This window comes from Gigantopelta aegis, chromosome 1 (assembly GCF_016097555.1).
Source record: "Gigantopelta aegis isolate Gae_Host chromosome 1, Gae_host_genome, whole genome shotgun sequence".
In the NCBI taxonomy this organism is placed as follows: domain Eukaryota; kingdom Metazoa; phylum Mollusca; class Gastropoda; order Neomphalida; family Peltospiridae; genus Gigantopelta; species Gigantopelta aegis.
The window spans coordinates 29931135-29943504 of record NC_054699.1 but is presented as its reverse complement, the minus strand read 5'-3'; the positions used below and the strand labels follow the sequence as shown (position 1 = coordinate 29943504).

The 12370-nt window shown below is 36.0% G+C and overlaps 1 protein-coding gene across 1 annotated transcript; it reads right to left on the bottom strand.

The window, feature by feature from the left end:
• Nucleotides 1-525: 525 nt before the first annotated feature.
• On the bottom strand, nt 526-11664 carry LOC121373447 (mitochondrial fission 1 protein-like). The gene is made up of 5 exons (XM_041500112.1): nt 11614-11664; nt 9085-9217; nt 6494-6573; nt 4504-4609; nt 526-3827 (listed from the first exon to the last, which is right to left on the bottom strand). The coding sequence occupies exons 1-5, from the start codon at nt 11656-11658 to the stop codon at nt 3733-3735; spliced, it is 459 nt and encodes a 152-aa protein (XP_041356046.1). The 5' UTR covers nt 11659-11664; the 3' UTR covers nt 526-3732.
• Nucleotides 11665-12370: the final 706 nt, after the last annotated feature.

Here is a 12370-nt window from a genome sequence, read left to right as displayed (position 1 = left end):
TGACTTCCATACTTGCAGTTGTGCCTTGAAAATTGCTTATTATCAACGTAAAGAAAAGCGCTGTTATGCCCTTCCCATACATTGCATGTTGTACATGTAAGAATTAGAAAAAGATCATTGTGAATATGATGAACGACATCCATATCCTACAAGGGGTGAGACGTAACCCAGTGGTAAAGTACTCTCTTGATGCGCGGTCGGTTTGGGATCGATCCCAGTCAGTGGGCCCATTGGTCTATTTCTCGCTCCAGCCAGTGCACCACGACTGGTACATCGAAGGCCGTGGTATGTGTTATCCTGTCTATGGGATGGTGCATATAAAAGATCCCTTGCTGCTAATCGAAAACAGTAGCTCATGAGCCCAAAGCACCAGGGTGAAATAATGTTTTTCTGAGAAGACTTGATGGAAAGTAAGTAGTCTGTCTTCCTGCCACTCTTTTGAAGGAAAAGTTTGCTTTGGTTCAACCCTCGAACGGAGTCAATTTTACACAAACTAACATAAGAAATATAAACAAAGAACATACAGATGATCAGAAATACTTTTAATCAGTTGATATCCTCCACGTGAAGTTTTATTACACAATAATAAAGCACACCAAATTCAGCAATGTCAAATGAACCAGCCAGACTGGTTTGTTTTGCTTAAATAATTAGGGACGAGGAGCTGTTCCAAATTTGATCGGATCTGAGGCAGGAAAGTTAGAAGTTTGTTTTGTTTTGTGACACCACTAGAGCACAGTGATTAATGATTTTTTTTGTTACTGGATGTCAAATATTTGATAATTCTGATTTGTCCACTTTCCATTAACGCGATTTTATCGATACAATGTATTTACATAGTATCTTTTCCATATATGCGATACTGCTTGCAGACATTCAACGCAATGGGAAAAAAAAAGTCAATCGATGAACAATTTTTCCACTCACGAATAATACAGTGATTTCATAACATGAAGCATTTACTTTTGGCTTAATGTACATTTTGACAATGTCAAATATTGTACAGTAATCTTTTGAGAAAAAAGAGATGAAAAAGTGTGTTTCCATAGTGGAAATATGCATGATAAAATGCATGCAAAATTGTTTTGATGGCAAGCGGGCATTAATCACTACCGCTACTGAAAGAATTACCGTGGATAACATTTGGTCAATGCAATAGTCGTGTCATCAGAAACAAATACTTTTTGATGTGTTGCTAAGCACTTACTTGGATAAAATTTTCCTTTCATACAAATGGTTTACCTGCATAAAAATAGTTGCACTCCTGCAACAAATGACCTACACTGGCATCCAGCTGTATACAATGAACCTCCCTATTTAGCTCGGTTCCTCACAAACTAAGTCCAAGAATCTGTGAAACCTATGGGTGTTCAGTGCATGCTATATTTATTATTAATTTTTTTAATTACGCAAAACCGTTGCCCATTAACCTCGGTTAGAATGGACTTGTCAAAATATCCCAATTTATTTCTTTAGTAATTGTTAATTTTACATGCTCATTAATCTTTACATGCTTATTAATTTTTACATCATTATTTTCAAACAAAAGTCAAATGTAATTTTCATTTACGGTCTTTAGACAAAAAATAGCCCCGTGACCTGTTTAGAGTATTAAAAATACACTTCTTGAAATCCATATTAAAATGTTTCATTTTAAAAATAATTTACTTTTTACCTTGAACAGGGGTGGAAATTCTCCTCGGATCTGCGGTTTTCCTCTCTTGGAACATTGCGTTTCCTCGCACTTTAATCATCCTTGCCCCCAGACCCCTCTAGGTTTCTGCTTTTTTACAGTTCACCACCCCAGACCCCTCTAGATTTCCTCTTTTTCAAAATTCACCAATTCCCACGCCTGCTTGAAAAAAAGTTATTGTTATAAATGTTAAAAAAATCTTAGCAACATAGTTCTAATACTCAAATATTCAAAACTAACATACTACGACATTTTGACTGAATATTAAAATTCATTAGCAATACATGTTTTTCAGTCTACATGTACATAACTTAAGACTAATAATATACATACACTATTTACATAATTGAACTATGCATGTACTTATATACAAATCCGAGGAACACACATGACTGGCAAATCCCATTTATACTTTTGAATACTGACATTTTATTCCTTGTTAAAAATGGCAGTCGTGCCTGTGAATATTATTATTTTTTTTATCCTGTTTTGATTTCAATCCATTTTGACGCACACCGTGGCTATCTGGACTGTCTGTCCAGAATGGCGAGCTGGTTATTAGTGGTTAGCAAGAGAAAAGTCTGTGTAGTGACCCTTAAACCTGCTCCCCGAGTTGTTAATATCGCTCTGGGTGAAAGTCGGTCCCGGGATATGAACCCAGTACCTACCAACATTAAGTCTGATGGGTTAACCACTACGCTACCAAGGTCCGGGTATGAACATTTAAAATTTACATATTTCATTCATATTAAGATACATACAGTGTATATATAAATCTGAATACTAATACTTAAAACATTAAAAGACTTCAAAACCATTTGTGGAATTCATTAAGCATTTTTATGAATCATAATTAAGAAATCCAAATTCACCACGGAAGTCTGTCATTAAAATGGATGTCCAAAAAGAGGGCACCTGCTCCCCTACCCATGAATATGGACGTGCAATTCGATTTTTATGTATAATCGTCTGTAAAAGCATGTGACAGTTTTACATTTACCTGTTTATTATAGCATGTGCCAACATGTCTTGCCCTTCCATGGAAAAATGCTTGCGGATGGATGCCCATAGCTAATAAATATCCATCCATGATGGGAGTTTGACAGTATACATGTAAACTATTAATATCCACATGGGTGCACAACATTTGTGCAAAGATCTGAAACATTTTTATAACAATAATTGAAAAACACAAAGGTGATGACAAAATACCATTGGAGACAAAAAAATATAACAAAACAAGTTTGCACGGTTTCCACTCTGAAAAACTATGGATGTCATTCACAATTTAAATGAAGATTAGAGCAAAAGAAATGTTTTTGAAGCTTCAAATGAATTAAATACATAATTCCACCCAAAACAAACAAAATCGGCACACACACATACATAATTGGAATTTCCACAATTCAAACACCTTAATTAAAATCAATTATATGTCACTAATTAGTAATACATGATTGCAATGCACCATTTCCAAAACCAAATCTAAACCGTACTAAATACGACTTGCTCACAAAACATAATTACATTTGTATTGCACTTGAGAAAATCTTAGGAGGAAAATACCCCGAATAAATTAACAGAATTAATGTATCATTGTACTTCATAAAACTATATAGACAGCAAGCTTGACACACACCTAAATAACTTTCAACCAGGAAAAGATAATATGCTTATCTGTCTCGTATTGTCATGAAAAATTATTTTTCAGGTTTTACAGTTTTGAAACATGAAAGTGAGAAAAGCCACTAATATGATGTGTTGTAAAATCCTGTAGATATACCGTACATCTAGGCTGAGATGAATTTAGATAAGGGATGTTCCAGATCACATAGGAGGGGTGGCTGGGAGGTACTTGAAATACACTTTTTTTCATACCTAAAATGGATTTGGTAAGATTATTAAACCCCCCCAATAAAACAACATATTATTTATATTTACCTACAGATGTGTTATAGGTAAAATTGCTTCCCCTCCCTCACCCCCCTCCCCGGTGATTATATCTGGAACAGCCCAACCTGAATGGACCAGTCTGTTAACTATTTCGCGCTTTTCGCGGCAGCTATTCCAAGTCCAATAAGTCCACCAAGGGCAACCGCAGCTCCACCTACGATAGCCATTCCCATCAAACCTTCTGAAAAATAAAATTTTATGTACTAGTTAATCATAAACAAACCTACATGTACATAAAAAAAGTGCTACGTTGAGAAGACATATTCCACAAAATCTAAATAAAGTTTAAATGTTTGTTTTTTTGTTTAATTACACCACTAAAACATACTGATTTATTAATCATCGGCTACTGGATGTCACACATTAGGTAATTCTGACATACAAAGTCTTAGAGAAGAATCCTGCTATAATTTTCCATTAGTAGCAAGGGATATTTTATATGCATTATCCCACAGACAGGATAACACATACCACTGTCGTGGTGCACTAGCTGGAACAATAAACTGCCCAATAGGCCCACCGACCGCACATTAAGCAAGCACTTTAACACTGCCTTCAAATTCTAAATGTGAAAATTCAAAATACAAGTTGGTATGTGAAATAAATGGCCATGATAAGTAACTATAAATGCCATCACTGATCATAAATCAATGGGGTTTTTTTTTCCCCATTAGTAGCAAGGGGTCTTTTGTAGGCACTTTCCTGTATGCAGGACAGCACATACCGCAACCTTTGATATACCAGTCATGGGGCATCGGGGTTTTCAGCAAGAAATACACTCGTGGAATACAGAAATCAGAAAACCACATATATGTAGTTTTGTCTATGTATGTCATCAATCTTGTGGGATGGTTTACCTTTCTGCATCTTTTTCTTTATATATGTCTCTAGCTCTTTTGCCTGTCGGTTCTCGGGCTCTATTTTCAATACGGCCTTCACGTAGTTCAAAGCAGATGCGTACTCCTGTTATGAAAATAGAGACACCAAAATGTAGTGCCATTTAAAAACAACACTTTCATCACTCGTCCATTATATTTAACTTGTATTCAAGTGTCATACAAGCACACTGTCCTAGACACACTCATCTGCTATTTCAGGATGTGGAATTTATGTAAAAATGAATGGTAAAATGATCTTTAAAAAGCTATAAAAAACCCGTTTTGAGTCATAATTCAGTTTTATGCATGAGTACCAGTGAGGTACATGATACGCCCATCGGAAGTTTGATGGAAAACCATAGATATTAATGAATATGTTACGGGTATGATTCAATTCTAATTATGTGAAATTTTTGCAATGGAATGGATAAACAGTTTGTTTTGGACCAACTACTGATGATACTGTATCCATTGGAGAAGGTGCTGTCTGATTAATGAAGTCCTGACTTCTTCAAAGGCTAAACAAGATTTTCCTATGATGTTCAGAATAATCTTAGTAATTTTATGCGAGACACCATCATCCCAAGTTGTTCCTACATGTGATGTTTGATGGTCCTGTATGCAAGATATGGTCCAGACAAGGATTTACTGTTATGTGCAGTAGACCATGAAAAGTAGGTCACAATGACCTAGTAATAGTATGCCATCCCAAGTTGTTCCTACATGTGAGGTTTGATGGGCCTCTGTATGCAAGATATGGTCCAGACTAGGATTTACTGTTATGTGTAGTAGACCGTGAAAAGTAGGTCACAGTGACCTAGTAGTAGTACGTGACACACTGCTATCCCAAGTTGTTCCTACATGATCTTTAAAAAGCTATAAAAAAGGTCTGTGTCATAATTCAGTTTTAAGCATCTCAGATCAAATTCTGTGTACTTTGAGATTACTATTTTATGATAAAAAAGAAAAGAAAAGAAAGATTAGAAAAGCTGAAGTACCTATTGCAAAGCCCTGAATACAATCTGATGTCACTGTGAGCTACCACAGACAAGATACCACCTTTGATATATACCAGCTGTGGAGCACAGATTGGAATGGGAAAAACACAGTAGGTCCACTAAGGAAAATTTATCCTCTCACCAATCTCACCGTAGACGATTACAACAAAACAAATAAAACTAAACTACATCCCATTCCATTAAATTTTTCCAGTTAATTTTGTATGGTCGCGTCTCACTACACAGTTCATTTCCTGGTGAGAGTTCATTCCGTCATCATGGTCCACTATAGTTCCTAATTGTGACATATGTTGTGGTTCAATATTAATTTTTGGCAATTGGTTAAAGAATTAAAATTATTTTTATTTTTCAATGGTAAGCCCTCTTGTTGGATTTTGCCCATGTTATTTTGTAATACTCTGCATTGACCTTTTGGGACAGGTGTATTGCGAAGCAGGTGGCCAGTGTGAATTGGTTCCTGCACCACCTGCTTGAACCCATACTGCCCATCCAGATGCAGTCAAATAGCACAAAAACTGAGACATAAATTTTCCCAATTTTGAATGAAAAGAAATGCTTATAACATATACATGTTCGCAATGGTATATTTTGTTAGTACTAACGAGACCCCGTTCTATTAGTAATCTTCATTAGACGTTGGGCAATTTCAGTTGCAGATGGCATCGGTGTGGTGAAACCTCAGTGTACTGTAGAATACTTTATTTTCGCGGGATCAAATCAAGACTTTATTGTTTACAAGTTAATAAGCTTACAGAAGGTGCTTACCGCGTGCAGTTTTTCTTTATTCCTTATAATTGTTATAAAAACAAAAACCGAAAACAAACGAAACGAAATTTGAAGGCACAAGCTACTAGTACTCCGTAACTTAACTTATCCGCGCACATGATGCTATGAAAGGAAAAACAGATTTAATACGAACAGTTGACAGTATATACAGTTGACAATCTTACCTTTATTCTTGTGTATCCCACGGACATGTAAAACAAGTAGTCTCTCTTGGAAGTTTCATCAACAGCTCTGGCAAACAAATCTGCAAGAGACAAAAACAGTGAAACTCCTCTGAACCGGACACCCTCTGGACCAAGTAAAAAGTCTGGTTTTAAGAGGTATCCGGTTTAGAGAGGTTCTCTTCCGTACAGATATTTAAAAAGGGACAGTGAAAAACGTCCAGTTTTGAGGGAATTCCGGTTTACGGATGGTCCAGTTTTGAGGGAATTCCGGTTTACGGAGGGTCCAGTTTTGAGGGAATTCCGGTTTACGGAGGGTCCAGTTTTGAGGGAATTCCAATTTTGAGAGTTTTTTGACTGTACTAATACTAGTAATAGTAATACTGGGTCAAATTTATGTAGCTTGTTTTTTTTTCAAAAGTATGTATTTAAGCATTTTAAATAATATGTTGTGACAAGAGAGTACAAAAAAACTAAAAGAGAGGGCTATGTAACTTTGGTCCACTATGTTTAATTAACAAGGACTTAATTAACAAGGACTTAACGTAACAAGGATTAAATATAGAAACTTAAAATTTATTTTTAAAATTTTAAGTGAGTAGTCACAACACACACCACACTCTACAGAATATATATTCATTACATAATTACTAAATGAAAATGCTTTCCATAGCACAGGGCTTCTAGAATGTTTTTCAAATCCACTAGCCTTTGGATCACATTTTATTTACGGTTATATGGCGTCAGACATATGGTTATTGACCACACAGATATTGAGAGAGGAAACCCTTCTGTCGCCATTTCATGGGCTACTCTTTCCTATTAGCAGCAAGGGATCTTTTATATGCACCATCCCACAGACAGGGTAGTACATACCACAGCCTTTGATATACCAGTCGTGGTGCACTGGCTGGAACGAGAAATAGCCCAATGGGCCCACCGATGATTTATTATGAAGTCCACTTAGCAGATTTACCATGTTAGCTTTCCACCCTAACATCCTTACCCATATGTCTGACGCCATATAACCATAAATAAAATGTGTTGAGTGTGTCGTTAAATAAAACATTTTCTTCCCACCCTAACATTTTAGAGATGCTCTAATTTAGAAGTGGAGGATTCTTTTGTTTAATGGATGTTACATAAAACTAAAATACATTTATTAAAAATAACTCAACATTTTTCTTGTTTGTTGTGTGATATTGTAACATTGCATTTACCAGATCTATGCATTTTAATGTGTACTTAACACAATGCAGTAAAATCATGATACATAATTTTCCCAATTTACAGTACATATTACTATGCCTGGATACTTTTTCATCTACACCACTAGATAATTTTAGCCGTGTATGTACGGCTAAGTACCAGGGTTTCTGCCAGAGGGCATGAAGGAAAAAAAAAAGAAAGAAAGAAATGTTTTATCTAACGACACACTAAACACATTTTATTTACGGTTATATAGCGTCAGACTTATGGTTATGGACCACACAGATATTGAGAGAGGAAACCCTTCTGTCGCCACTTCATGGGCTACTCTTTTTGATCAGCAGCGAGGGATCTTTTATATGCACCATCCCACAGACAGGGTGGTACATACCACGGCCTTTGATATACCAGTCGTGGTGCACTGGCTGGAACGAGAAATAGCCCAATGGGCCCACCGATGATTTATTATGAAGTCCACTTAGCAGATTTACCATGTTAGCTTCCCACCCTGACATACTTAACCATATGTCTGACGCCATTTATATGGTGTCAGACATATGGTTATGGACCACACAGATATTGAGAGAGGAAACCCACTGTCACCACTTCATGGGCTACTATTTTTGATCAGCAGCGAGGGATCTTTTATATGCACCATCCCACAGACAGGGTGGTACATACCACGGCCTTTGATATACCAGTCGTGGTGCACTGGCTGGAACGAGAAATAACCCAATGGGCCCACCAACGGGGATCGATCTCACACCGACCGTGCATCGAGCGAGCGCTGTACCACTGGACTACATCCCGCCCTGAGGGCATGAAGGGTAACATTACGTACCGGTATCCTAAAATCTTGGAAATAATGGATACAGTACATTTTTATAACTTTAAAGGAAATCATAATAAGAGAACTGCTGTTTAAAATTTGTGAAAGTAGATAAAATTCATGTAAATAACAAGAACCACCTAATAAGGGTATATAACGATGTGTTTTATTTTTATTACATATATGTACCCACAAATTATTTTCAGGCAGTAAGCCTTAATACATATATATGTTACAGGCAATGTGCCAAATCAGTCATTCAATCTAAACATAATCCCAAACACCCAGTAGCTTGCCACAATGAATAGTTGGATTGAAAGACAATCTGACAATCACATAGCTGAGTTGAATTTCATGCATTTTACTCATTGCCTGAATGTGTTCAGTCAAACTGTCAAATACATAACCCTAATTTAAAGTCATTCAGTCAAATGCCTGAACATTTTAGTCATTTTGTAAAATGCCTAAGGCACATGGGCATTTCACAAAATGCCTGAATATTTCAGTCATTTTGCCAAATGACCGATTTGGCACATTGCCTGTAACACATACATACCTTCCAACAGTGCAACACCTCTTTTCATGTCTTGTTGGTAGCGACTGCGGACAAGGCACCAAGCATAGTCAAACTGCGCCTTCTCACTCACCGGACCCTTTCTCGCTTGGTCATGGTACTGCAGTTCAAATTTCTAGTACAAAAAAAAAAAAAACTTAAGTTATTTATTGAGTTACTGGATGAAGTTAATCCAAACTGATACACAGGGCTTTAGATATCACTAATTTGGATGCAACAGGTTTTGTTGTCTATTGAACTATTCTGCATGCAGCGAGGTCTTTCTAGTGTGCAATAATATCATTAACAGATACCGAAGAGTCGTTGATATTCAGAATTACTCTCGATTTTACAACACTCAACCATATTAATGTTTATTAAAATATCTGCCTGCTTCCCCCGCTCACTTTAAAATTTAGGGATAGGGTTAGGTAACTCAATTAATCTCTAGCCCTCTCCTTATTGATGTTATAGTGGAGGGCTAGAGGGGACTATGTGTAATACTTCGGTGCCTCTATGCTAAACAAACATGTCATGTAGACACAGACTTTACTCTACATCACCACAAGAAAGCACAGCACAGGTTCTTTGTGTAGCATTGGTACTGTAGTGATTTCCCTAGAAATTAGGCAAGGTACGGAAGACCAAACACTTTTGGGGCATTTTCACCATTTTCGGGGCACTTGTTTTTCATTAAAAATACACAAAAAATAATTGAAATAAACATTAATGTAATTTATGTGTTGCTTTAATAAATGAATGGCAAAAGATATAAAATGCATATTTAATTAATAATACCTTTTTTATGTTTTATAAAGGTAATTTTAGAATTACTGAAAAAGGCTTGTTTAATCTCAGGGCAGCATGGCGCTGATTAAGGCAAGATGGTGCTAGACTATTGAGGCATGGTGCTGCACCCTGCTAAAACAAGCTAGTATGTGACGTAATTAATATGACATCATCACGATTGCATTATATCATAATCAACATGTCATGACGTGTTACATACGTCACATATTTCCATCCCGCCATTCAATAATTACGTAACGCTCTAAAGTCTGAGCCACATTGTTAACGATAAATTACTCACATACTTTTAATTACCGTTAGATTTCCCCCACATTTTGACCAGACATAAATTATGAAAAAAACTATTATAATGACACAGATTTCACATACTAAATTATAACCATGTCACCTTGGATAGAAAAAGCCTGTTATTTTTCGCTGTCTGTCATTTTTTTTTTTTTTTTTTTTTTTACTGAATACTTTTTAAGAGAGGTGGAAGCCTCCAAACAATGTGACATAATTAATATACAGCATAACTCGTTCCGTCGGGTGGTACGAACTAATCACACATAAACCAGCAGGGCTAACTCTGGATGAGCAAAACATTTCACCAAATCATCTTAAAAAATGCTAAATCAGTTATTTTCCAAAAAAATACCAATTAGTACATGAAATTTCATTATCAAAATAAAATTTGCCAATTGTTCCTAAAATTCGCAACTGGCAAATGGCAGAGTCAGCCCTGCACCAGGAACTGAACGTCTTGAGGGCAAACAAACAAACAAACACACACACACACACACATATATCTCCCCCCACCCCACACATACACAAGTATTTTATAGCATATTTAATTTGTCTCTCTTGTGCTCGCGTTTAGGTTTTACCTAGTTAATATTTATATCAGCAATGTTCCAGTGGATTTTATTTTCATCTGACATTACTATAAACATATTTATGTACAGCCTACTACAGGTAAGTAACATTTTTATTGTTGTCAGTTTCAAAGGGGCCATTCAAATATTACGTAACGCTTAGGGGGGTGGGGGTGTAAGTCCAAGCGTTATGTGGTGTTACAAGGGGTGGGGAGGTGTACTGAACAGTGTTACGTAACACAATTTTGTTTTCTCTTAAATGTGCCATGCCAGCACAACAATATATAATGTAGGTTTTTAGAGGTAAATGTAAACTAAAAACAATTATAAATCAAGCTGAAACGTCACTTTAATGACGTCATCGTAGTACACATGGGTATAAATAAACATTGCCACACTGCTTTGTCTGTGTGTGTATGTGAAGTAATCTCGGAGTGTTGTGTAATATTTTGAGGGGTGTATGGTCAAGTGTTACATGGGGGTGGGTGGGTGTCTAATTTTGACCAAAATGGCATTACGTAATATATGAACGGCCCCAAAGTATGGTCCTTCCGATCAAGTCAAACCTCAGGGTCTCGAAATTACAATACTCAACTGTATAACATATTAACATAAATAATGTCAATCTTTAGTCTTTACAAGTTATTTATTTCTCAGCCGATTGTTTTCTAAATTACACACATTGGGATTGTCATTGACACAAAATGTTTAGTTTTTTTCAATTTCCAAACCACTTTTACTTTTCTTCTTACATCAAAACAAACTGAAATTAGTTACAAAAAACATTTTTATAGGAAGATGGGACGAACTGTAGGCTGTTTATTTTATGTTTAACTTATTTCATTGTTCTATACTTATTAAAACGTGCCTTTAAATCGACAGCATCAACATTATCTTCCACGATTGCTTCCATCTTTGGTTGTAGTATACAATTATCTATAAACCAATACTGTGTATTTAATACATATAAAATAAAACAGACGACCATTTATTGTTATCTTAGCAAAGAAGTAAAATAATATAAAGTAGTTTATTTAGATGATAAATTAAAATTGTATGTAAATTTGATAATAAATTGTTAAATTTGTAATAAAATATCGGTTTTAGAAGATAGTATCAAACGCCACTTTTATGTTTTCTCTTTTTTAAAGAGTTGTTTCTTGTAAAAAGTAAACCTGAACAGTTGTTCGGAAAATTAAAAATAAAGTTCGTTTAAATGAACACTGGTAAAGATTAAGGATTTGTGTGCATCCAAATACTATTATATTTATTTATTTTAGAGACTAATTTTCGTGTCTGCAAACTTTACAACACTGGAGCATCCTTTGTTTGAGATGATAATACTTAATTGTTAAATGTGCTCTTTTTTTCCTCTTTTTTTTTGGGGGGGGGGGGGGGGGGGGGATATGATGTACACAGCCGTATTGGCATTAAGGACAATGCAAAGTCTGCTTTGAATTGCAGCATACTCGTGTTCATGTCCCATACATTCCACCCACTCACTCCTCCCCCACCAACCACACCTATTTTGTATTCACCACCTTTAATATTTGCCTGTCATCCCACAACACATGTAAAAAAAAAAGAAGACACAGAGAGAGAGAGAGAGAGAGAGAGAGAGAGAG